A 26,135-nucleotide genomic window follows, 5' to 3' on the forward strand; every position below is an offset into this window, starting at 1 on the left:
CGGTGGCGGAGATCAGAGCCGGCTTCCTGGAGGCGGCGGCTGCGGCAGGATTCGGAGTAGCCGAGCTGCTCCCAAGGTGTTTGAGGGACAAGGTGAGGGCTAAAAGGTTCGAGGGAGCAGGCCCATTTGGCCGGAGCATGAGGGCGCTGGACGGAGGGGACCGGGAGGTGGCTGTTGTCGGAGTGGGTTTTCCCGGGGGTGACGTGAAGACGGCAGTTCAGACTTAGGTTATGTGCTTTGTAAGATTACGAGGAGGGGACAACGCCCGGAAGACAGCCGCTCCGGCGGAAAACAGGGCTCAGCAAAGGCCGGGACCCCACTGGGCGGAGCGCGCTGGGGCAGGCGCGGCGCACAGACCGGTGGAGGACACCGAGGGCCGCTGGGGCAGGCGAGAGCCCCGCCCCCCGGAGCCCGGCCCCGCCCCCGGAGCCCGGCCCCGCCCCCGCTCCGCCCCCGCTGCCCGGCCACGCCCCCGGAGCCCGGCCACGCCCTCGCTGCCCCCGCGCAGGTAGGGAAGAGGCGGGGCGCCAGGGCTCCGCCCCCAGGAGCCACGGCCCAGCTGCTCGGCTGCACGGCTCGGAGGCTCGGAGTTACGTCCCGGGGACTTGGGGCCGCAGGGAGGTGAGCACCCGCGACAGGTGGGACTGGGCTCTGCGCCGCAGGGCCTCAGGCACCGGAGGGGTCCGCGGTGGCGCGCCCGAGCCCGCCCCGGGGCAGCGGTGCGCTGCTGGCGGTGGTGCCCGCCCTTCGGAGCTCTCGGGCCCCACGTGGGCCAAGCCGGACGCCAGAGGTCGGGACTGGATTCTGACGGGGCTGCGGGACCAGGTCTGCCAGCCCCTGGGGCTCAGCTCGGACAGGACGCCTCAGGGGTCCCTGGGCCAAGGGTCACCCGATGCGGGGGCACGACGAGTGGGTAGAAGTTTAAAGCCCCGGGAGGAAGAGAGGGGACTGCCCCAGAGCAGCCCCGCGTAGTCCCAGAAGGGTCTGGAATTCAGACCTTCTCCCCTCTCTGTGGGATGAGCAGCCCTCACAAGGTGTCAGCTGGTGTGGGAAGGTGGGCTAGCACAGCCAGGCAGGGCCAGAGCTCAGAAATGGGCCACAGGGGTCTTGACTTCTGGACTGAAGGCCTTGGAAAAGTTGGCCCCCTCTTTTTGGGTTATATTAGAGAGGCATAAGTCCCCAGGGAGACATATGTCCCCCACCCCAGGGCGAGGGGGAGCCCAGGTCTCAGCCCTTGCCTAGCTGGGTGAACGAGTAAGGGAGCAGGCTGTGGAACTGGGGTGTCAGAGGAGGGTGAGGCTTGAGGGATTGACCCCGCACATGGACTGGCTGCTATTTCCCTGTGTGTGACATTTGCTGGTGGAATAATGAGCCCAGATCTGTCATGTTCCTGTCACTCTCTAGAGGTAGAGCAGAGGGAGAGGGGGAACCTGAAGCTTGTGGCTTTCAGTCATTTTACTGGCCAGGAGGTGTTTGACCATATCTAACAATATTTTGGTTGTTACAGCCCAGGGGAGGGGGCTGGGTGTTGCTGCTATTTGACATCTCGTGGTAGAGGCCAGGGGTGCTGCTAAACATCCCGCAGTGCACAGGACAGCCCCCACGACAAAAAATCATCCAGCGCAAAATGTCAGTAGTGCTGTGCCAAGGTTGAGAAATCCCGCCACAGCACCTGGCCCATCAAGTAACAGACATTTTACCTCGTTTTACTGCGGTGCACTTGATCACGTTTCACCGATGTTGCGTACCCTCCACCAGCAAAACGATTATGACTCACTTTATGGCAGTGGTCTGTGAACCCAACCCACAATATCTGAGGTATGCCTGTACTTCTCTTTGACTTCCCTTCCCTGCCTCAGTTTCCCCAGGGCTTTGGGGAAGAACTTGGAATAAACCTGAGATAAGGGTAAGGAGGTCCAAGGGCAGTTATTTGGTGCCATAAGCCTGCCTCTTCCTGCTCAAACCGTGGGCCTTGCAGGAAGTAGGTCTGGGTGCCATGGGGAGGAGCTGAGACGAGGGGAAGGGAACAGTCCTGAAATACTTCACCCCTAGGGCAGCCTCCCACACAGGAACTCAGATGATCCCTGGGTATGAGCTCTGTTTTCAGATTTTCCCAAAGCTGGGTTGCTGACGTGGGCACGGACACCTGGTGCCGTGGAACCGGTTGGAATTTTCCTTTCTAAAATCACGCCTAACTCTTCCAGTATTTACAGCAGGAAAATAACACCCAAAGGGTATAACAAGGCTCCTAATTCCTTGTGGCTCCCCAATCTGCTTCCCTCCTGCAACAAAGAGTTCTGCGGTGGGCCCTGGCCGGTTTGGCTCAGGGGTTAGAGTGTCAGCCTGCGGACCAGAGAGTTCTGGGTTTGGTTCCCTCCAAGGGCACGTACCTTGGTTATAGTTTGTCCCCGCCCCAGTTGGGGTCATGTGGGTGGCAACCAGTCGATGGTTCTCTCTTACTTCGATGTTTCTCTCTCTCTCTTTAAAAAAAAAAGTGTTCCGCTGTGGTCAGGCTGGAGGTCTCTGTGGGAGAGCTCGTGGTGTTAGCTGAGCAACAGTGAGGTGGAGGATGTCAGAGCCAGAAAGCAGGGGAGTTCCTGGTAGGGATGACTCTGAAGTGTTTGAGTTGGGCTCAAGGGATGTGCTCTCAGGGAATGGAGCGGGTGGCTGTCCCAAGGGCAGGATGGGATGGAGCAGCCACCCATGCCCAGGTGCCCAGGCCATCCTCCTCCACTGCCCTCCTTCCCATTTCCTGGCAGTATCCACTGCCCCTTGTCATGTGCACTTCTGGACCCTGGGACCCTGGTAGGGGGAGAGGGCAGGTGGCAGTTTCTAGTTTGACTTCTGCATTTTGCTTTGGGGTTTTTGTGTTTGTGTGGTTTTGGGTTTTGTTTTGTTTTTTTTTTGGTTTTTTTAGTCTTTTAACTTTATTTTTATTTTATTTTATTTTTTATCCTCACCCGAGAACATTTTTCCATTTTTTGTTCAGAGTGGGAGGGAGAGAGAGAAACATCAATGTGAGAGAGACACATCGAGTGGCTGCCACCCACACGACCAACCAGGGCCGGGGACAAACTGCAACCGAGGTACATGCCCTTAGCGGGAACCGAACCCGGGTCTCTCTGGACCGCAGGCTGACGCTCTAACCACTGAGCCAAACTGGCCAGGGCTAGCCTTTTAACTTTAAAGGGCTGGAGTGAGACTCCCATCTTTTCAGTAAAACAAAAAACCACAGTAGCAGCCCGTTTGTATCTGTCCAAGGCACGAGGTAGCACGTGACTCGCACAGAGCTGTTCAGGAGGCGCTGGAGCTCAGTATGGAACCTGAGCTGCCCCCTCCCAGGCCCAGCCCTAATCCTTGTGCCACCGGCCCTGACACGGACCTACCTGGTTCGCCCATTTCTGAGCTGCACCTCTACTTGGTGTCGCGCACTCGCTGCCAGCACGGGACCGCTCTTCTCTGAGAGGAGGAGGAACTCGCCCAGACACATGGAGAGGCCACGGGGGTTGGAGTCTGGCTCTGGGTTAGCAGGGGTGTTCTTAGGGGGACCAGCACTCAGGACACTGCCGCGGCCTCTTCGAAGGGTTCCTGCCAACTTGCTCGGTAAACTCTGCCCCAGACTAGACAGCAGACGAGAGCAGGGACAAGTCAGGGAGGGGTGTGTGTCTGCGTGCATGGACCTGTTCACATCCAGGTGACCCGGTCCTTCCCTTTGGTGGGCATGAGCAGTGAGCGCGGTGGCCCGCTGCCGGCCCCACCCTGCACTTTCGGGGGCGGAGTCCTCTGCTGCCCCCCCCCATCCCTGTGGGTCCTGGTGCCGCCCCCTCTGGAGCAGGCCTCCTGTTGTCCTGCCACCGCGGGGATTTCCCAGTGAGTTCACAGCCTGCTCCCAGTTTCCTACCCTGCTGAGCCAGGCCGGGGGAGGAGTGGTGAGAACGTCAGCGCCCTCCCGGACTGCAGGCTGACCTGGCCTGGCCACCAGGCTGAGGCTGCCAGGCGAGGCAGCTCCCAGGACACGGGCCAGGAGGAGGGGCCTGGCCTGCCCTGTCTTTAGGGAGAAGGAGGCCTTCCCTAGACTGCCCATAAAGTGACTGTCGCCTCCCGGTGTGAGTTAGACGGGCGTGATGAAAAATTCACCTTTTCTCATCATCTTCAGGGAATTACAGAGTACCACCAGGTCCCCATTCCCTCATTCAGGAAATATATCCAGGGACCCTCCCAGACACAGCTCATTTGCAATTCCAAGGCCTTGAGAAGGAAGGATGTTCCGGGCTCCCCCAGGAACTGCTCACAGACCCTGGCCTGCTGGGTGGAGGGAAGGAGTGACTCCCAGAGGCCAGTAAGCACAGTGGTCTCGGAGAGTGTGGTTAGTGGAATGGGGTCAGTAAATTGTCTGTGCCTCAGTTTCTCCAGCTGTACAGTGGGTGACAGTGGTCCGTGGGGGAGGGTTGCTGTGAGCGTTCCCACGGTGGTCCGTATGAAGCCTTGGGCCCGGTGCCCAGCCACACGCAGAGCACGGCAAGGGAGCGTCCAGGTAATGGTATCATGGCTGCTGTTAGCATGTCTGTGTGCCTGGTGATGGAGCCGTACACCGTGGGCTGTTGGGGGCACTGGGTGAGAACTTGCTGAAGAAGGGGACAGTGCTGTGTTGTCCTATGATAGGGGCCGTTCTGGCTAGGAGCGGCCTGCGGTGCCATGTAGACCAAGGGACTAAGGATGTGTTTCGATGTAGGAGTGGAGGACCAGGCGTGAGCTGCCACCTCCGCCCAGGGGTTTTCCCGCTGCCAGCATGTGTGTCATGACGGTGTGGAGGGTGGATGTCACAGAGGCGGTGATGCACAGCTCTGCTCCAGGGCCCTTGGGGCCAAGTGCTGGGCAGGCTGCCCGGAACCTTGGTCTTCTCTTCTTCCCACGTGTGACCCCGGAGCCCTTGCCAAGAGCACCCTTCGGTGGTCCTGCCCCTGGCGCCCTGGGGCAAGCACCTTTCCCGTCCAGGGGGCTCTCCTGGGTCATGCTCTGCCGTGGCCCCGGAAGGCCTGGAAGAGAAGGTGGGGAACTGCTGGAGCAGGACCTGGAAACACAGTCTGACCACATCAGCCAAGGAAGATTACAAGATAAGGACAGAGAATGGGAGAGCCTTTGATAAACTGAGAAGAGTACCCAGGTGTTGGGTGATGTCATTTCTGCTGGAGGGGGCGGGAGGGGCCCCTGAATCAAAGGCCCGAACTCCTAGAACTGCCCGAGCTGGACTCCTCAGAGCCACCACCCCAGGCCTGCGCTTGTGCTCCTTTGTCTCACCGTTTCAAAGATGATAGGAGGCTGCAGAATTAGGAGGCTGCAGAGTGTGTGTGTGTGTGTGGGGGGGCGGTCAGCCCCCCAGCCCCTAACTATGGGACCTTGGACGGGTGACTTAGCCTCTCTGAGCCTCAGTTTCCCCACCTGTCAAACAGAGATCTGTTACCTCCGGGTTCTTGGCTCAGACTTAGAGACCAGTGAGTAATGATGGCAAAGGTCAGCCAGGATATCAGTTACTGGCCATCAACAGGGCATCAGGCGCTGTACATTCGTGATCTCATGTCATCTCGACTGGTTCCGGGTGGGAGGGGGCATCGTCCCCTTTCACAGCAGAGAACACAGGCTCCGATGTGGTCATTTGCCCAGTCTCCCAGCAGGGTAAGTGGTCAAGGCAGGATTGAAGCCCTGTCTCATGCCCCCGCCCTCATTCCTCAACAAGAGAACCCAGGCTGCCCCGGAGGAAGGGGAAGGGGCGGTGATATGTAGGTAGGTTTTCTTTTTTTTTAAATTGATTTTTTTCAAGAGAGAGGAGAGAGAGAGAGAAACATCGATGAGAGAGCAAAGCATCCACATTATCCGGCCGCTTCCTGCACACCCTCTACCAGGGATTGAGCCCGCAACCGGGGCATGTGCCCTGACTGGGAATCCAACCGGGACCTCTTGGTGCAGGGTCCACGCTCAACCACTGAGCCACACCGGCCGGGCGTAGGTAGGTTTCAAGCCCCCCTGGTATGAGAGGCCTGGTTGCACCTGTGTCCAAGTGCCCTGAAGCCCTAGCATCCCAGGGGCGGGGCCAGCCTTATCCCGGGAACCAGCAAGCCCCAGGGCAGAGTTCTGGGAAATTGGGTTTACTCCCTCTTTAATGACTGTTTACAAGCTGAAAAGTGTTTGCCTGGCATGTTCCCTCCCTGCTGAGGAGCACCCAGCACCCTGTCCTGAGTGTGCAGGACCCAGGACGGCTCCGGGCCTGACTGGCTGTGACCGGGACCAGGTGCTTACTGCTCTGGCGAAGATGGCCTCGCTAATGGTGACAGGGCGCCTGGGTTTAGACCCTGGGAGGGTACGCGGCACATTCAGCATAAACAGACTGAGACTCTGAGATGTTAAGTGGCTTGTCCAAGATCACAGCATTTGGGGTGAGCCTGGCTGTCCCCCTGTTGGACAGTGTTTTCACTGTCTGGAGCCTGGCTACCAGGAGGAGGGGGGAAGATGGGGGGACCCCACCATTGCAAACACAAGACAGCCCCATGCTGGGTACTGAGGGTGATTGTGTCTGGAAGCAGCCTGGTCACACCTGGGTGTCAGGGAGCCCCCAGCAGGAGTGAAGTGGGCCTCCCCTGTTCTCCCACCCATATGGCACCCCATCTTTCCCCCAATCACCGAGCATGTTCTGGGCCTCTGCCGGCTCCAGGACCACTGAAAACCCAAGCCCCTGAGAGAAGCAAGTCTTTATGAGTGTTGGGAGCAAAGTCCCATTCGAGGGGCCCGGCAGGGGGTGTGCTCCCTCTCCAGGAAACCCCTGTACTTTGGGGCCTGGCCCAAAGAGGACCAGGGCCTTCTGGGCTCCCCGGTGCCACCTCAGACCCCTCCACGCCCGGCAATGCTCAGGGAGCAGCAGCGCTGGATGGACATGCCACGGTCCCAAAGGAGGCCCTGGGAGCTGCTGCTGCTGGCCTGGGGTACAGAAGGGCACTGTCCCAGGCCTCCTTCTGAGCACTTGTATCCCTGCTCGGCTGCTGTCCCCGTCTGCTTTGGAGTCCAGAGAGTCGCAGAGGGGCCTCTGGGAGGGTACCATGGTGAGCAGGGCCCAGCACTGTCCACGCAGGGACACCTGGCCCCACTCCCGCCTCCAGTGCCCTCGCATGTAGCCAGCAGCTGCATCATCTTAGGACGCGGGGACATGTGGCTTGGGTGCTCCCAGCTCGGCTGGCTTTCTGGACCCAAGGAACCCCACAGGCGGGCGTGGGATCCTGAGAAAGCCTGATGAGTGACCTTGGGGTCCACACTGCTCTTAGAACTTAGCAGTCCCCTCCCCTCTCCTGCGCTCCCCTCCCCCACATGCTTGCCCTCTGCTCTTGGCAGCACCCTGGAACCCAACACCCGCTTCCCGTGTCTGTGGTCGGCCATGCCACCCAAGCCACTAACTGGGTCATGGGGAGCCCAGAACCTGGGGTCACCCAGCACCTGAACCTGCTCCTCCAGTTCTTTATCTTCTGAATTGAGCAAAGCCCTTAAAGAGGATGGGGGGGTGAACTAGGGGGCTCTCCAAGCAGGGTGTCAGTGAGTGGGACCTGTCCCCATGGGATGTAGGGCGGGTACACACTGCAGGTGATTCCATTTTTCCTTTCTGCTGGGCAGCGGGGCTGAAGGTTGTGCCCATGCAGGGTACTGGGTGTGTGGGTGTTCAGTTTGTGTCTCCTACTGGCACCTCTAGGAAAGTGGGTGCTTCCAGGAGGGAGGGAGACCGAGTCCCTGTCCTCCCTCACCTGTCTCTAACTTTGAGGATCGGGTGCTTCCTTCCCTTTCTGTCTTCCCAAATCCTGTCCCCAGACCCTCTGCCAACCTCCTCGGTGCTCTGCTGCCCTTGGCTGCTATGCCCACTGCCTCTTGCAGCTCAGGGAGGTGTCGCTGGCCGTGCAGACAGCTTGGGGACCCATGGAGGGAGGCCAGGGTAGATGGCAGCCTTTACTCGAGCTGCTCCTTCTGGGTCTGGCGGGGCCCAGAGCCACTCCCCGAGGTTAGCAGAAGCAAGGGTTTTGCTGGGGTTGCACAGGTTGTGGGGGGCGCTTCCTCTTTCTCTTTGCAGCTTTCTAAAAAAACCACCGGTTCCCTGAAGGGCTGTGGGAGGGAAGACTGAGTTTCAGTTTCTGTGGCAGGGAAGCAGGGAGACGGCCACTTCCTCCCCCCTCCCTGTCATCCTGTGAGTCAGCAGGGGACCGGCAGGGCCGCCTCTCTGCCCTCAGGACTGCCTGCTTGTCCTCAGCTGGGAGCTCAGAGCAGCTGGAAGTAACTTCTCCCTGCAGGAGGTCCCCTGGACTACCCAGCCTGCCTAGTGAAGAAAGGGCTGCCCCTTGCCTCTGCGGAGGGCCTGCTTACCCTAGTCCAAGGGCCCCTGCCTCCCCATTTGTGTCCCAGGCATCTGAGCCCTCCTGTCTGCTGCCGGCTCCTACCGTCCCCAGCCTGGGGGGTGGAGACCCCATCCGCCTGTAGCAAGACCAGGGAGTCCTCAGGAACCCGCTAGTGTGCGGTGGTGGCCGGCAGGTAGAGCCACATGGAGGGGACTGGAGCCAGACTCCTGGGTGCAGGGGGGTGGCGCAGGCTGGCGGACAGTGGACAGCGGGTGGGGAGACTCCAGCACCATGCCTGGCGGGCACAGTGGTGCTGCGGGGGACCTCCCTGGGGGATACCTGGTGTACCCTGGCTAAGTGTCTGCAGACAGGACTTCCCTGGCAGTGCCCAGCCCCACCTGTGTGGGGAAACTGGCTTCTCCTGGTTCTGAGTTTGCAGTTCCGGCTGTGCTGGGTCCTGGCTGCTGCTCACTGTCGGCTGCCAGGCCTGAGGGCTGTGGGGCAGGCTGCGTGGGGTGGGGGTGCCTCGACCCACGATGATTCGAATGCTGCACTTTGCTTTTTCTGTGGATCGGTCCCACCCCCACCCAAGTCCCCTCCTTCTGTCCACGCCCCTCCTGACTACTCAGGAGGGCTGGGGCTGGGGCTGGGGCTGGGCTCAGGCTCCCACCAAGGCCAGGATTCAGCCTGGGCAGGCGGCAGTGGCTTGGCCAGATGGGGCTGGGAGCTGCGCCAGACCGGGGGTCTCAGAGCAGCGGATGTGACTGTGCGCCAGAAGGAAGTCTAGTCCCAGGATGTCACAATTTCCTGCGGTGAGCAAGCATTTCTGGGGCACAGGAGATAAGTGTTGGGCGGGGTGCTCCCGAAGCTGAAGCTCCGGCCCCTTTTCTGCCTGGGCTCCTCCACACCCTAGACTTGGGTTATGCAGGCATCTAGAGTGGGTGTGACCACCCTTGCGGTGCTGCCCCCGACCCTCACTCCCTGAGCCCTAAGGAAGGGGCTGGGCTTCTGGTGCATCCGCCCACCTTTTCTGCACAGGTTGGGGTCTCAGGAGCAGCCCCTCTCTTCACAGTGGAGAGGGGCTGGGGGAAAGTGGTGTTTTTATACCAAATATGTGGGCTTCCTGGGTGTCAGAGCTGGGCCATCACCTTTTCCAACTCCCTCACTTAACAGAGAAGGAAACTGAGGTAGGACGGGATGGGAGGCGTTGCTTACAGTCAGGACTTGGCACTGTCCTACAAAGATGGGAAAATTGGTCCCACACTCCTCTCCAGAAAATGCGCCCCACCCTACCTCTGTTCTCCAGGGCTGGGCCACTTGTAAGAGCCCCCAGGACTGCCCCGGGCTGGTCCCATCTCTCCGGTCCTTCAGCCTGGGGGTGTGTCTGCCTCTTTCCCCATCCGGAGATCGGCGCTGGTGCCAGCAGCACAGTGGGTCCCAGCCAGGGGTGGCATGGCCTTGGGAGGGGAGTGTTGGCTGGGCAGTCCGGGCTGTGCTGGGGTTGGGGGAGCAGGAGACCCTCCCTGGGACAGCGTCCTCCATCCTCAGCCCTGGTCACAGCTGGGGCGGGACAGGCGGCACTCAGCGGAGCCTTGAGAGGGGCCGCTTCCTGGGCTGGCTGCGGGATTGGGGGTGCTGTGCACTGACCGTCCGCAGCCAGGCGTGTGCCCACCCTCTCGCCTGCCTTGCATCCCGCTGCCATCAACGGGTCATTGTGTCAGACCCTACGCGTGCTGCTCAGGGCGTAGGCGACGTCTGCAGGGGGCCACAGGACAGCCGTGGGAAAGTGGTTGATTCTGTCTGGTGGTGACAGGGAAGGCTTCCTGGGGGAAGTACGTTTCACTTTCCCTAAAGCAGCCGGTACGTGTTGGCCAGGCAGCAGGGTGGATCCTGGCATGCCAGGTGCCAGGCTTCAGAGAAGACGTGGGAGCTGGGGGGACGTGATAAGTCTGATGGGGTGTGGGGGCAGGTTCTGAAAAGCACGGGGTGCTGACTCCCCAGGGGTGTGGTCCACTCTGAGTTTCAGAAGGATCCTGCCTGTTTGGTGACCTTACCAGAGCTCAAGCCTGGCAGCCCCACCCTCACCCCGAGCTTCCTCTGCCTGCCTACCTCTTGGTGCCTGTTCCCTGGACACTGCTCGCCTGATGCCCTCTCTGCACCCTGGTCCCGGAGGAGGCCAGCCGGGAGTTTTCCCTGCGGGGCCCTAGGTGGGGCTGTCGTCTTGGAGCTGTCCCTAGAGTGGGCTCAGAGTGGCATCATCCCCTGGCTGCCAGGCCTAAGGAGTCAGCCTACTCAGCACCGAGGCCCACTGCCCATGATCATCCGTGCCAGTCTGGCATGGTCTCAGGGTGTGGAAGGAAGGATGCCTGAGCTTGTTGGTCATGCCTTAAAGAAGCAGGAAGTGTCCTGAGCCCCCACCTCTGCCCCGGATCCCTCTCCAGGGCCCCCTCCACACTCAAAGTTCTGTAGTTGAAGGATTTGGGCAACCAAAGGCCCTGATCCAGTATGTAGAGCAAAAGGGGTGCTGCCCTGTGAACTCAGAGGGGGCCCCACACCTGCCCCCAGCCTCTGGTTCACCCCATGATGGTTCCTTGGCCCCTCTGGGTGCCCAGGTCTCTGAAGAGCACAGTTTGTGAAGTGCGCAGATGCTGACCAAGTTTCTCTCTGGCCTGGACTCTCCAGTCTGTCTCCCTGATAGGGAGCCTTCCAGCCCTGAGTGTGCCCCAGCTTTAGGGAGGATGAGGGGCACCCGTTTCCCTAGGAGATCTCAGGCCCGGGAGCTAGAGTGACTTGAGTCCCAGCTGCTCCCCTTCCTGGCTGCGGGAGCTTGGGCAGGGTCCTTAGCTCCTCTGAGCGTCCAGTCCGTTCCCCACTCAGAAGCTGAGGCCGTGATGTCTGCCTCCAGGAGGTGTTGAGGACAAAGGGAGGATGCGCAGGGAGGCCCAGCAAGGCCTGTGCACCTAAGGACTTGACCCCACCGTGCCCTGGCGGTCCTCAGGGTTCTGCCTAAGGAGGGCGGCCGTGTGTCCTGCTGTGCCCATGCAGCGTGAGCAGGACTTCCCCAGGACAGAGGGGGTGCCACCGAGTGATTCCCTTTCAGTGCTTCGTTTCATGTTGGGTGGATTTCACCTCAATAAGTTACTTAACGCGCCAAAGCAGCAGCAGTGAAAACACTTCCAGGCCCTAAATATCTGGCTTTTTCAAATTAAAAAGAAATCTTAGAAGACAGCCACCAATTCCTGGTTTTTTTGTTTGTTTTGGTTAATCCTGACCTGAGGATATTTTTCCATTGATTTTAGGTAGAGTGGAAGGGAAGGAGGGAGGGAGAGAGAAAGAGAAACATCAATGTGAGAGAGACACATCAATTGATTGCCTCCCACGTGACCCAGGTACATGCCCTTCACTGGGAATCGAACCTGAGACCCCTCGGTCCAAAGGCTGACCCTCTAACTGTGGAACCAGACCAGCCTGGGCAATTCTTGTTTTAGTTTTTTCTTAAAGTTAAATGTTTCTAGCCCTGGCTGGTTTTGCTCAGTGGTTAGAGCATCAGCCTGCGGTCCAGAGAGACCCGGGTTCGGTTTCCGCTAAGGGCACGTACCTCGGTTGCAGTTTGTCCCTGACCCTGATTGGTCGTGTGGGTGGCAGCCACTCGATGTGTCCCTTTCACGTCAATGTTTCTCTCTCTTCCTCTCTCTTCCTCCCACTCTATCTGAACAAAGAATGGAAAAATATCCTCGGGTAAGGATTAAAAAAAAAAAAAGTTAAACGTTTCTAATAAAGATGTTTTGGTTTCCAGCCCAGGGTGGGAGTTTCTAGGTAAACACCCAGAGGCAGCAGTCCCTGGCTGTCTGGGACATAAGCACCCACCTCACCACCAAAGGGACCCTAACTCCAAGGGAGGAGGAGGAGGAGGAGGACATACCTCCTTTAATTCCTAATCCATGAGGCCAGTGGAATTATCCCCACTTTGTAGGTGGGAAGACTGAGGTCAGGAAGGTGTTAAGGTGCATGGTTCTGACATGCCCCTTGACCCTGCCCTTCCTTTCTTACAGGCGTGTAGGCTGTGAGCACAGGGAGCTGCCCTGACCTGGAGCCAGCTGCCCATCTCCCCACCTGTGTCCGCATGCGTGTGTCCACCTCGCCACACGGCTGGAGCTTGACCACAGCGCATCTGCACAGAGCGAGGAAAGGACTGGAACATGCTCTAAAGACTCTGCAACAGCCCCAGGAAGCTGTGAGCTGAGCCCAGGCTCTGAAGGTAGGAAGCTGGGTACCCGGGAGGGTGGACCACGGCACTGGCTACTTCGCTGTTTGCTTTTTAGCAAATACGTAGTGTTGCCACCTGTGGGCTGGCTCTGTTCTGGCAGTGGAGATGCAGCAGTGAAGATGAGGCAGCTGCTTTGGGCAGTTTGGGAGGGCTTCTCGGAGGAGGTGGCCCTCAAACTGGGACCAGAATGCTGAGAAGGAGCTGCCTACTCTGTTGTGTGATGTTCTGATCCGGGAATGGAGGGGCCAGCACCGGCAGAGGCCCAACATTTATGGAGCACCTACTTGAGACATTTTATAAACAGCTTTATCGAGATATAATTCATATGAGATTCCTCCCCTTGAAGTGTGCAATTCAGTGGTTTTTAGTATATCACAGGCATGTATGATTATCACCACAGTCAACTTCAGAACATTTTCATCACCTGGGAATGTAACCCACACCCTTCGGCTGTCACCTCCCAGCCCTGAGCAAGGACTCATCTTTTTGTCACTAGATTGGCCTAGGAGGATTTGTTTTTTTCCTTTATTGATTTTAGAGAGAGAGGAAGGAAGAGAAAGATAGAAACATCGATGAGAGAGAACATCAATTGGCCGCCTCCTGCATGCCCCCCACTGGGGATTTGGCCCACAACTTGGGTGTATGTGCCCTGACCTGGAAATGAACTGGCGACCTCTTGGTGCATGGGTCGACGCTCAACCACTGAGCCACACCGGCTGGGCATTAACTGCACAAATTTAAAAAAAAAACAAAAGGAACATTCTTCTCTCAAGGACACACTTTGACTTAGATGTGCACTGGCATAATATTCATTCAGCCACTCATTCATTCATGCTACACGTATTTATTGAGCACCTACTGTATATTCACTGTAAACACCATGGGTGAAACAGTGTTACCAAATTTTCACCCTCGTGGTGCTTCTATTCTTAGAGACCACTAGCCCCACAATTTGAACCCACCTGCCTGTAATCCATGCTATTCCAGGGCAGAGAAGAGAAGTAGCTGTTGTGTGTATTACCGTCGTATTGTCTCTGAGGTCACGGACCTCTCAATCCTTCTCCAAAGATCATTTCAAAACAGGAATAAGTGTCAGCTTTTAGAAAATCACCCACACATGAAGCAATTAGTTGGTTCTTTGCTCCGAGAAAGAATGCAGCTTCTCTTCACTCAAGGGGACCTGGGAACCACACACACTTTTCTGCAGTGTAAGTGGCAACAGGAAAGGTTTGTTGAAGGAGGCGTTGAGGAGGTTCACCACTAGAATTCCGAACAGGATCCACAGGTACAAGCTTCCTGTTTTGTTAGATACGTCTAAAGGCGCCGGGATTGTGATTTTCTAGTGGCTTCAATGCTTATTAATCCACCTTTGACCGGCGGTAGAAAGAAGCCGATGAATACATTCCTCATCCTCTTTCTGATGCACTGCCCTGAACACAGTCATTTATAATACCTCTCACGAGACAGAGATAATCCCAGGAGACTGAGCAATTTGTGCTTAGTACCCAGCTGCTGGCAGGTTGAAAACACATCTTCCTGGTTCTCGCTCCTTCCTGGCCACTCTCCTTCCCCTTATTTCTGCTGCTGGGACTGCATTCCTCAGTGAAGTCGGAGCACTTCATCCTTGGCTTCGGGCTCTGCTCCCTGAGGAAACCAGGCATAGAGGGGAGGTGATCCAAGTGGGTTGCCCCACCTGTGAGGATTTTTATCTGGATGGACTCCTGCGGCACGTGGCCTCTGTGTGTGGCTTGTCACCGGGCACAGCATCCTCAAGGTGCTTCTCTCCGTTGGTGCCGAGTACTGATCCAGCGCGTGGCCGCAATGCTCATGGGCACCCGGGCGTCTCCCCTTGGGCGCAATGAGCGCATTGCCGGGACCATTCCTGCACAGGTTTCTGTGGACATACTGCCTGTGTGTGTCATGTTCACCTCCGATGCTCAGGAGGGAGGAAGTTAGTCCCTCCTCGAAGGTGAGGATGCGAGTGACCCGTGGTCAAGTGCAGGCCCCCCACTGGGGATTTGGCCCTCAACCTGGGCATATGTCTTGATTGGGAATCGAACCGGCGACCTCTTGGTGCATGGGTCAATGCTCAACCACTGAGCCACACCGGCCGGGCTCCAGTCTGTGCTTTTAACCACGATCCCCCAGCACCTCCTGCAGGGGTTGGCAGGTGGGAGACAGTGAGGGGCCCACGGCAGCCAGGTGGGCAGGAGTGGGCAAGGAGGAGACAAAGCCACGCAGGGCCCAGAGTGCCCAGTGAGAGTCTGGACTGTATTTTAAGTGAGAACAGGAAGTCCTGAGACTGTTGAGCAGGGGGTGACATGTGAGATGTGTGCCTTTATTTTATTTTATTTTATTTTATTTTATCCTCACCCGAGGACATTTTTTCCATTTTTTGTTCAGGTAGAGTGGGAGGAAGAAAGAGAGAGAGAAACATCGACGTGAAAGGGACACATCGAGTGGCTGCCACCCGCACAACCGACCAGGGCCGGGGACAAACTGCAACCGAGGTACGCGCCCTTAGCGGGAACCGAACCCCGGTCTCTCAGGACCGCAGGCCGACGTTCTAACCGCTGAGCCAAACCGGCCAGGGCGAGATGTGTGCCTTTAAAAGGTGACGTCTGCTGCTGTGTGCAGAATGGCCATGGGGTGGGGGCCTGAGTCAGTCTGGGGCATTGCGCTCCGTGGAATCTTTGCAGTCACCGGGAAAGGGGGCGCTGTCTGCGTGTGCTGACCGGAGGGGTGCGCACACCGTGGGAAGGGCGTCAGCGTGGGAAGGACGGACCTGGGTCCTGCTCCAGGTGCAGGGGGCAGCTGGAAGGACTTGCACACAGCTCCTTCCAGGATGGGGACGGGCAGGCCATGAGCTCACTCTGCTCTCTGTAGTCCTCCGAGTCTGCTGTATTTCCTTTCTTTCTGTTGTTGTTGTTGCAATGAACGTGTATCATTTGTATCATTAAAATAGAATCTTTTTCTTCCAGGAAAAGAAAACAGTACGAGACAGGTGGCAGTTTCAGTTCCCTTTGAAAAAGGAACGGAGCAGCCTTGGGGGACAGGACAGGTGGCTTTCTAGTCTGAGGATGAGGCTGAGCTGCCACTTCTTCCCTCCCGGCCCGGCCGATCACCAGGCTGCTCCCAGCCTCTTGTCCTCCCCCAAGCCCTGCCCGAGGACAAAGGCAAGGCCCGCCCCATCCTGCTCCTCTCTGCCTGTGGTCCTTGCCTGAGCAGAGACCGGAAATGGACCGAGGTGGAGAGTCGGGGGCTTCCTGAACTTACCGGTTTGGCCTACAAATGTAGGGGGACGGAAACAGACCTTGAACAGACCTTGCTGTATCCCCCTCAGCCGAATTCAGTCTCTGCCACGTGCTCTGGTGTCCGGAGTTAGGTTAGAGCCAACTTTTAGCAGGTTGTTCTCAGCCTGTGTTGGCACCTGGGTCCCCATGGTCCCTCCGGCTCTCAACACACCTGTGTCCCCCTCCCCGTCTCCTTTCCAGCCGCCCTGCCCCCCTGCCTGCCATGGCTTCTGCAGACAAGAATGGCGAGAGGGTCTCCTCAGTATCCAGCAGCCGCCTGCAGAGCCGGAAGCCGCCCAACCTGTCCATCACCATCCCACCGCTCGAGACCCCGGCCCCTGACGAGCAGACCAGCATGCTGCCCCAGGTGAGGGCGGCCTGGGGCTCTCCGCCCTGCCGCGGGTGCCAGATGTGCCCACATGGCACCTTTCGGGCCATTCCACTTCTGGGGGAGGCTCCTTCCCCAGCGCTGGTGCTCACGGAGCCCCGGACTTGGTCCTGTACCCCTCCTTCCGGGCCCCAAACATCACGGGGAGTAGGCCCTGAACTCAGGAGCCCCATGCCTCAGCGGCCTAGGACAAATATGAAACACTGTCCTTGAGAACGGGCTTGTGGGTTCCTCCTGGGACTTGGCTGGTTCCATCTCCTCGCCGCGGCCCTTCTGAGGGGTGGGGGGTGGGCTGTCTGGGGCTGGGGTGAAGGGGCACACGCGGCCTCAGCATCAGCAGCCTGACCTCACAACACCTGGCTCCTCTTGAGAGCATGGAAATGAACTGGCGTCGCCAACAGGCTGGACCGCTGGTCCATAAAGAGCTCATTGAACAAGGCTCGAAACAGCGTGGGCTCCAGCCAGCCTGGGACATAAAGGGGCCTGTGTTGGTGGCGCCCACTCGCCCCGAGGGCTCCTTCAGACGTACAGAGGCAGGCCGGGACGTCGTGGTGTGACAAAGGAGCAGGGAATGAGGAGGCAGGGCAATGCATGCGGGGGTTTCCTGGAAAACATTAGAAAATGTTTACGTTCAGAAGGACAGCTGCTCGGGGGTGTAAATAGGGCTTGAGGTTTGTTCCCTTCGAGTTTTCACGTTGGGAGCCAGAGGAGCCGCGGCCCAGGCTCCGGGCTCACGCGGTCGCTGCACGGCGCGCCCACCCTCTGCTGCCTCCCGCCTCCCACAGCGGCCCAGGAACCCGGCCTACCTGAAGAGCGTCAGCCTGCAGGAGCCACGGGGACGATGGCAGGAGGGCGCGGACAAGCGCCCCGGCTTCCGCCGCCAGGCCTCCCTGTCTCAGAGCATCCGCAAGTGAGCACACCGCCTGCCCCGCCCGGCCACCCCCAGCAGCCCCGTGAATCGGGGCCTGTCCCTGTGTCCCCTTCTGGGTTCTGGAAGGCGTAGGCAGGCATGGAGAGCAGCCTCTCCCGGCAGGGCTGAATGGGACAATCTAACGCTGCCGCAGGTAGGGAGCTGAGGCCCAGGGGGTGTGTGCCGTACATCAAGTCAGGCGGATTCTGAGGCGGTTCAGGAGCTGGGGGTGGGCCATGGCTGCTCAGAGTGGCTTCCAGAGGCCGTCCCAGCGCAGCTCCTCGTACTCGGAACATTATTCCACCTCTGCTCACCTGGCCATTGGGTACCAAACCAGGGGCTCCAGGGGGAACTGATCTACCCCTGCACACATGTGCTCTGTCACCTCACATCACCCCCTGCACACACACGGTCGGCTCGTCACCCCCTGCACACACACGGTCGGCTCGTCACCCCCTGCACACACACGGTCAGCTCTCGTCACCCCCCTGCACACACACGGTCAGCTCTCGTCACCCCCTGCACACACACGGTCGGCTCGTCGCCCCCTGCACACACACGGTCGGCTCTCATCACCCCCTGCACACGCACGGTCGGCTCGTCACCCCCTGCACACGCACGGTCGGCTCTCGTCACCCCCTGCACACACACGCTCACCTCTCGTCACCCCCTGCACACACACGGTCAGCTCTCGTCACCCCCTGCACACACACAGTTGGCTCGTCACCCCCTGCACACACACGGTCGGCTCTCGTCACCCCCTGCACACACACGCTCACCTCTCGTCACCCCCTGCACACACACGGTCGGCTCGTCACCCCCTGCACACACACGGTCGGCTCTCATCACCCCCTGCACACGCACGCTCTGCTCTCGTCACCCCCTGCACACGCACGCTCAGCTCTCATCACCCCCTGCACACGCACGGTCGGCTCTCGTCACCCCCTGCACACACACGCTCACCTCTCGTCACCCCCTGCACACACACGGTCGGCTCTCATCACCCCCTGCACACGCACGCTCACCTCTCGTCACCCCCTGCACACACACGGTCAGCTCTCGTCACCCCCTGCACACACACGGTCGGCTCGTCACCCCCTGCACACGCACGGTCGGCTCTTGTCACCCCCTGCACACGCACGGTCGGCTCTCGTCACCCCCTGCACACGCATGCTCACCTCTCGTCACCCCCTGCACACGCACGCTCACCTCTCGTCACCCCCTGCACATACACAAGCCCTGTCGTGCTCCTCGTAGCATGCACCCCGCCTCCGTCCACAGGGGCACCGCGCAGTGGTTCGGGGTCAGCGGCGACTGGGAGCTGGAGCGGCAGCACTGGCAGCGCCGGAGCCTGCACCACTGCAGCGTGCGCTACGGCCGCCTCAAGGCCTCGTGCCAGCGCGACCTGGAGCTCCCCAGCCAGGACGCGCCTTCCTTCCAGAGCACCGAGTCTCCAAAGCCCTGCAAGTTGCCCAAGGTGGGCTCCCGGGGGCCCAGGGGGCGGTGGGCGACTTCACCAGGGGTCTGTCAGCTCTGCTCACGGCCTCCCTCCCTTCCAGATCGTGGACCCGCTGGCCCGAGGCCGGGCGTTCCGCCACCCCGATGAGGTGGACCGGCCCCATGCCCCGCACCCACCGCTGACCCCGGGCGTTCTGTCCCTCACCTCCTTCACCAGCGTCCGCTCTGGCCACTCCCACCTGCCTCGCCGGAAGAGGAAGTCTGTGGCCCACATGAGTTTTCAAGCCGCCTCTGCCCTCTTCAAGGTGCCTCCCCGCCTCTGCCCAGCCCCTCTCCCGACAGCAGCCCCCAGGAGCTCGGTCAGGCCCTCCCTTCGTGTCCAGGGCAGAGGGGGCCTGCAGCCCGGGAGCCGGGCTTGCGTCCTAGCCCTGGCCATCCTGAGCCCCGGCCACCTCTGGTTTCTGCACCAACACAGAGGCTGGGAAAGAGGGAATTGAAACATACACTTGTCGCCCATGGTTACCGAGCCCACCATGTGTGCGGGGCCAGGGGGCTGCAATGAAAAGAGCCAGTCCCTGCCCTGGAAGAGCCCCGGTGCGGGTGAGGGCGATGTCGCCATCCCGTGTGAGGAGTGTGGGGCCTGCCCGGAGGCGGTGCTGACCCATATCACCCGGGACAGGGGCTACTGTCAGGGGCGGCACCTGAGCTGAGCCTAGAAAAATAAGGAAAAGTTTGCCAGGAAAGGGAGGAAGGGAACAGCCGCCTCCACAGAGGGAACGGCCTGTGCAAAGGCTTGGAGGTAGGAGGGGGCGTGGCCTTTGGGGAGCAGCAGGTGGGTCCATGTGGTTTTAGTTACAACGGCAGGAGATGGGGTCGGGAAGGTGGGCAGGGGCCTAGTGTGCCGTGCCCAGAAGCCAGGACTGGGGGGAGGTGGCCCGAGTCTTGGGAATAGGGTGCAGGGTGAGTGGTGGGGTGCCAGCTGCCCGAGCCAGAGGGCAGGAGGTGGCCGGGGAGAAGTCAGCCGCAAACCGTGGAGAAAAGGATGATGCATTCAGGGCTGTGGGAAGCTGGAGCCTCGTTCCTGGCCCTTCACCCTCTGGGCAGGGTTTCACCTCCCGAGGCACTGTCCCAGGAGGGTGGGCTTGATGATTCCTTTGGTGCCGGGGGCACCTGGCCTGGCCCTGATGCCCGTGCCTCTGCCCTGTGCACAGGGGCGCTCCGTGCTGGACGCTGCTGGCCAACGGTGCCAGGTGGTGAAACGCAGCTTCGTATACCCCAGCTTCCTGGAGGAGGATGTGGTCGATGGGGCAGACACATTTGACTCCTCGTTTTTTAGTAAGGCAAGCATGGGGTGTGGGCCCTTGGGGCAGGGGACAGGGTGGCCTGGCCCTGACCATTCCCTGCCAGGAGCCCCAAGGGATCCAAAGGCCCAATTGGTGGGATGGGGTGTGCCACCTAGTGGAGCTCCTGGGTCCCTGTCTTTGTCGGGCAGAGAAGGACCGAGGGGTGGGGCCAGATGCCAGCCAGGAAAGTCACTGTGGGGCCAACACTCACGAACCTTTCACTTCCCTCCCGAGGAGCCCGCCTGTCCTGCCCTTGAACTGGGTTGTTGGGGGGGGCAGTGTCAGGGACAATGACTCCTCACACTCTCTCTTTTGTGTCCCCCACTCCACCCCCCACCCCAGGAAGAAATGAGCTCCATGCCCGACGATGTGTTTGAGTCTCCCCCACTCTCCGCCAGCTGCTTCCGGGGCATTCCACGCTCGGCCTCGCCCGTCTCCCCGGACCGAGTGCAGGTCTCTCCGTAAGTCTGGGCAGTTCTCCTGCAGGAGGAGGCAGGTGGCCTGGGGGGGGCTCTCCAGAGCCCAGTGACCCTGAGGGGGTCCCCCGATCGTCAGTCTCTCCTGGGCTGTGTGAGGTGGACATCGGGCTGAGAGCCGCCATCCCCAGCAGGAAGGAGTATGGCCGCACCCCTGTGCCTGTGGCCAAGCGCGGCAAGCGCATTGCCTCCAAGGTGAAGCACTTTGCCTTTGACCGGCAGAAGCGACACTACGGCCTGGGCGTGGTGGGCAACTGGCTGAACCGCAGCTACCGCCGCAGCATCAGCAGCACGGTGCAGCGGCAGCTGGAGAGCTTCGACAGCCACCGGTGAGCGGGCGGGGCGCCTGGAGTGGCCTCGGGCACTCTGCGCCTTCTCCACCCTTCCCGCTTTCCACAGCATCGGAGAGCTGGCAGACTGAGCACCGAGAGAATGGAGCAGGGGGTGCTGGGTGGGTCAGAGGGACAGTTAGAAACTGACCATGAGTGAGGGGACAGTTGGGGAGGACACATACAAAGACCTTGGGGGAAGCCAGAGAATTGGGGAGGGGCAGATCTTGCAGAGTGGACCATTGGTAGTGACCCGATAGGCAGTAGGCCCCAAAGTAGAAAAAAGTAGTAACAGGTGTGGCGAGAGTCCTGAGGAGGACAGAGTGGGAATGAACAGCTGGGGCAGTGCTGTCAGGATGAGCAGCAGTGAGCTGGCTGAAGAGAAATGGGAAGAGCATCCCTGACAAGGGAAATGGCATGTGCAAAGGCCCTGTGGTTGCAAGGAACTGTGAGAGGAGAGGAAGGATGCTGGGGAGGTGGGCGGGCAGGCACAGCAGGGCCTTGCAGCCAGTGGGAGGGGTAGTATTAGACTATCCCAGAGGCAGGGGGAAGCCATCCAAGGGTTTCAAGCTGGGGGAGAGGCAGGTGCAGTAGAAGTGGAGGGCAGGGGCAGGTGAGAGCTGAGCATCGGGGTGCTGACCCAGGCTTCTGCCGCAGGCCTTACTTCACCTATTGGCTGACTTTCGTCCACATCATCATCACGCTGCTAGTGATCTGCACGTACGGCATCGCCCCCGTGGGCTTCGCCCAGCACGTCACCACCCAGCTGGTGAGTTGGGCTGCAGAAGTGGGGCTCCTGGCTCCCCCAGAGGCTTCAGCATCGTGGGCCGCCCAGTGCCTCCACAGCAACAACCTGGCCCAGGTGGGGGGGGGTGTGCTGGGTTCCCACTGCTTTGCCTCATCCCCTTCCTGGGGGCTCGACCTTGGCACGGAAGCCCCTGAGCCCTCCTTCCACCTCTGCACCAGGTGCTCAGGAACAAAGGCGTGTACGAGAGCGTGAAGTACCTCCAGCAGGAGAACTTCTGGATTGGCCCCAGCTCGGTGAGGTCCCCGGGACAGCATCTCCGCAGGGAGCCCTGGGCCCTTCTCCCCCAGCTAGGCAGGGGGGGGGTTGGCTGGCCTGGTACCACCCCCTCATCAGGGGACACTCACAGAGCAGCCAGGTCTGGGCCTGAGCTTACCGCCCCCCGCCCCCCAGATTGACCTGATCCACCTGGGAGCCAAGTTCTCGCCCTGCCTCCGGAAGGACCAGCAGATTGAGCAGCTGGTGTTGCGGGAGAGAGACCTCGAGCGGGACTCGGGCTGCTGCGTCCAGAATGACCACTCGGGCTGCATCCAGACCCAGCGGAAGGACTGCTCGGTGCGGCAGGGCTGCTGTCCAGCCTAGGCCCTGGCACCATGTCCACTTGCCCTGGCCAGGGTTGGGGGGACTGTTCAAGGGCAGCGACCATATTCCCCTCCCTCCCTCTGCTCTCCCTGGCCTCACGCATCCCTGTGCACCCCGGGCCTGCACACCCCTGCACACAGCCCAGCGCAGGGAGGACGCTGACCTCCCCAACCCAAGCAAGTGAAGGCTGGGTTTTGAGCTTGTCGCCCAGGGGTGAGGGTCTGAGATGGGCCTGAGCCCTGAGAAACGGGAAGAGCCCTTGTCCTGGAGGGTCCCCTGTCCACTTTGACGGGTGTGTCCCTGTTCTGGCATGACCAGCCCACCTCCATCCTCCAGGAGACTTTGGCTACGTTTGTCAAGTGGCAGGATGACACGGGGCCCTCCTTGGACAAACTTGATCTGGATCAGAAGCGGACGTCTAGGGCTGTGTGCCACCAGGACCCCAGGTATAGTCCCAGGGTGGCCCTTAGCAAGGCTGTCTGAGAGGATGGGGTTGAGGACCGCCTCTCTGCGGGTGGGTGTGAGAGACGGGGTGCCACCGCCCCTCACTGTGCCCCCTTCTGACCTCTGGCTCCAGAACCTGCGAGGAGCCGGCCTCCAGCGGTGCCCATATCTGGCCCGATGACATTACCAAGTGGCCAGTGAGTATCGGGGGCAGCGAGCGGTCTGGGAAGGATGGGGAGGGGCTCCTGCCACACAGGCCCACCCCGTTGGTGCCCCCACAGATCTGCACGGAGCAGGCCAAGAGCAACCGCACGGGCTTCCTGCACATGGACTGCCAGATCAAGGGCCGTCCCTGCTGTATCGGCACCAAGGGCAGGTGAGCAGCGGCGCTCTGCCCAGAGCTTCCTGAGCTGCTCCGCCCACACCAGGCGGGTGTCCTGGGGCCCCCGTGATGGGGCAGGACAAAGGGTGCTTTCCCCAGAGCCTGGGTCTCTGTGGAGGGGCACTGGCTCCAGGCCAGGTGGGCAGGGGTACTCAGGGCCCTGACACACCCCTGTCCCCCAGCTGTGAGATCACCACTCGGGAGTACTGTGAATTCATGCACGGCTATTTCCACGAAGAGGCGACCCTCTGCTCTCAGGTGAGGTGGGGCCTGGTGGGGCCCTGGGCATAAGAAATTGGGAATCGCCCTGGCTGGTTTGGCTCAGCAGTTAGAGCGTCGGCCTGCGGTCCAGAGAGACCCGGGTTCGGTTCCCGCTGAGGGCGCGTACCTGGGTTGCAGTTTGTCCCCGGCCCTGGTTGGTTGTGCGGATGGCAGCCAGTCGATGTGTCCCTTTCACGTCGATGTTTCTCTCTCTCTTCCTCTCTCCCTCCCGCTCTATCTGAACAAAAAATGGGAAAATGTCCTCAGGTGAGGATAAAGCCGGGAATGGAAGCGACTGGAGCTGGCCTCACAGGTGCCCTCCTGCAGGGGTTACGGGCTCTGCCCCACAGCAGGGCGCCCAGCCCAGCCAGGTCCGGGCGCTGACCCCGTGCACTCGCCCCCAGGTTCACTGCTTGGACGAGGTGTGCGGGCTGCTGCCCTTTCTCAACCCTGAGGTCCCAGATCAGTTCTACAGGCTCTGGCTGTCTCTGTTCCTCCACGCTGGGTAAGGCTCCTCGATGCCACGACCTGGACGCCCGGCGGAGGGGCTGCTGGGCCAGGGCGCAGCCAGCACAGCCCTCCGGCCCGTTGCTCCTGAGGTGCTGGCTGGTGGCGTGGGAAGGCTGACGTCTGTGTCCCCCACCCCAGCCTGGTGCACTGCTTCGTGTCGGTGGTCTTCCAAATGACCATCCTGCGGGACCTGGAGAAGCTGGCCGGCTGGCACCGCATCTCCATCATCTTCATCCTCAGCGGCATCACCGGCAATCTCGCCAGTGCCATCTTCCTCCCGTACCGGGCAGAGGTAGGGACTCGGGCGGGGCAGGAGGGTGGGGAGGGCCAGCTCTCACGCTCCCTGCTCGGAGCCCTGAGGGACGCATGGCCCCTCCTGTGCCAGGCTCAACAGCCGAGGGACGGCTCAGCTGAGGCTTATTGGCCAATCCTTTAATCCTGGGCTCAAGGGAGCCTGTCCCTGAGTCACGCTCAGATGGCACCTCCGGAAAGACCTTTCTGGATGCTGTCCCTCACTCCGTTCCTCCTCTCTGCTTCATTTCTTCATGACCCTGACCCCTGCCTGCCGGCCACCTGTCACATATCTGTAGGTGGAGCCATAGGAAATGGCCAGTTCTTGAGCCACGGAAATAGCAGTTTTTGATCCATTCACCCTAATTCTCTTGCCCTGCTCAGTGTCGGGCCCCTCCCCCGGAGCCCTGGGCACATAGCAGGTCTCCAGCTTTGGAGGGGGGTGGAAGCAGCCCAGCCTTGGGCCAGCAGCTCCAGCTGTCCGGGGCTCTGGGCGACACCCTGGGAGGGCTCCCTGCACACAGTGCCCGGAAGTGAGCCGCGCCCTCCCCGCCCGCGCAGGTGGGCCCGGCGGGGTCCCAGTTCGGCCTGCTCGCCTGTCTCTTCGTGGAGCTCTTCCAGAGCTGGCCGCTGCTGGAGCGGCCCTGGAAGGCCTTCCTGAACCTGTCGGCCATCGTGCTCTTCCTGTTCGCGTGCGGCCTGCTGCCCTGGATCGACAACATCGCCCACATCTTCGGCTTCCTCAGCGGGCTGCTGCTGGCCTTCGCCTTCCTGCCCTACATCACCTTCGGCACCAGCGACCAGTACCGCAAGCGCGCCCTGATCCTCGTGTCGCTGCTGGTGTTCGCCGGCCTCTTCGCCTCGCTGGTCATCTGGCTCTACGTCTACCCCATCCACTGGCCCTGGATCGAGTACCTCACCTGCTTCCCCTTCACCAGCCGCTTCTGCGAGAAGTACGAGCTGGACCAGGTGCTGCACTGACCAGCTGCCCGGCGAGGCTGCCACCCACAGCGCCACCGAGGGCAGGGACCGGGCCTGGGGTGGCCCCTGCCTGCAGAGCGCCCACCCGCACGCCAGAGACCCACCGACAGGCCCAGGCTCCGGTCCCTGGTGCAGAGCCGGTCATAAAGGCGGGTTCCTGGGGGACTGAGGTCCCCCTCCTCCTGTGTTCCTGGCCCTGGCTGGGGAGCACTCTGAGCACCTGCTTCTCTGCAGCTCAGGGTATAGGCCCCGACTTACCCTGCTGTCGGGACCACCACCTGGGAGCGGCTGTCTCTCTTCCCAAGGTCCTCAGGCTGCTGCATCTCCCTCCCCCACCACTACTGTGATTGTGTCCTCACTGGGACATGGCCAGGTCCCACCAGTCCCACCCCTGCCTCACCACGGCCCCTCCCGGTTCCCCTCCCCTCTCTGCCCTACCAGCCCGTTCATCAGAGGCCTGCCGAGTCTGCCCAGAGGACCAGACGTAGTGGGAGAGGCTCTGGCCATGGACGGGCCGAGAAGCAGCTTGGAGACAGACTGGGAAGCCAAGCAGAGGCCGCCCTCCACTCCCCCGCCTGCCCAGTGTTCTGCCTCGGGGGGTGGCTTTGACAGCAGCTGGCTCCACCACCCGGCACCCTGAGGACCTGCTCCCCGGGGCTGCCCCCCAAGGCTGTCAGGCCCGTTTTTTACTGGTTTATATTACGGTCCTAATTTTTAAAAGTAACGCTAACTTTGTGTGGATGATGTCTCAAATGTATTAAATGATATTCTTCAGGGAATACCATCTTTTGACCCGAGGCCTCAGGAGGAACGAAAACTGGAACCTTATTTTGGGGGTGGGAGGTCAGCCGGGCGGACTCGGGGGCAGGGCCTTGGCAGAGAAGGACAGTGGAACTTTTGTGGGACCTCCGGGGATTTGGTTGGAACAGAAACCAGGTTGGGGTCCCTTGCGGGGTTGGTGTTCAATTCCTAGACCTCTGGCATCCCTCAGTCCCACCTGCTTGTAGGGCAATGAGGGGGGTGCCTGGACCACTCCATCCACTGTACCTGTG

General features: G+C 60.4%; 1 protein-coding gene across 2 annotated transcripts; it reads left to right on the forward strand.

Moving 5' to 3' along the window:
- The first annotated feature begins 548 nt into the window (after nt 1-548).
- Nucleotides 549-26,135, forward strand: RHBDF2 (rhomboid 5 homolog 2). 2 transcript variants are annotated; one of them, XM_036268114.1, is made up of 20 exons: nt 604-638; nt 1,508-1,818; nt 12,416-12,621; nt 16,125-16,290; nt 17,097-17,221; nt 18,503-18,698; nt 18,781-18,984; nt 19,891-20,019; nt 20,365-20,483; nt 20,633-20,827; nt 21,485-21,596; nt 21,794-21,868; nt 22,026-22,187; nt 22,551-22,660; nt 22,792-22,855; nt 22,940-23,034; nt 23,223-23,298; nt 23,706-23,806; nt 23,950-24,103; nt 24,664-26,135. In XM_036268114.1, exons 4-20 carry the CDS (start codon nt 16,147-16,149, stop codon nt 25,081-25,083), a joined length of 2,481 nt encoding a protein of 826 aa, XP_036124007.1. In that variant the 5' UTR covers nt 604-638; nt 1,508-1,818; nt 12,416-12,621; nt 16,125-16,146; the 3' UTR covers nt 25,084-26,135. The 2 variants fall into 2 exon arrangements, with proteins under 2 accessions (XP_036124006.1, XP_036124007.1); XM_036268113.1 differs by lacking the exon at nt 1,508-1,818 and having other exon boundaries at nt 549-621.

This window comes from Molossus molossus, unplaced genomic scaffold, assembly GCF_014108415.1.
Source record: "Molossus molossus isolate mMolMol1 unplaced genomic scaffold, mMolMol1.p scaffold_m16_p_19, whole genome shotgun sequence".
Classification (NCBI taxonomy): domain Eukaryota; kingdom Metazoa; phylum Chordata; class Mammalia; order Chiroptera; family Molossidae; genus Molossus; species Molossus molossus.

Bases quoted from the DNA above. Each gene is read 5' to 3' on its own strand.
- RHBDF2 (XM_036268113.1), top strand. From the start codon at position 16,147: ATGGCTTCTGCAGACAAGAATGGCGAGAGGGTCTCCTCAGTATCCAGC. The intron at 22,188-22,550 runs GTGCGGCAGGGC...TCCATCCTCCAG, and splicing joins CCCAGCGGAAGGACTGCTCG to GAGACTTTGGCTACGTTTGT. The intron at 22,661-22,791 runs GTATAGTCCCAG...CTCTGGCTCCAG, and splicing joins GTGTGCCACCAGGACCCCAG to AACCTGCGAGGAGCCGGCCT.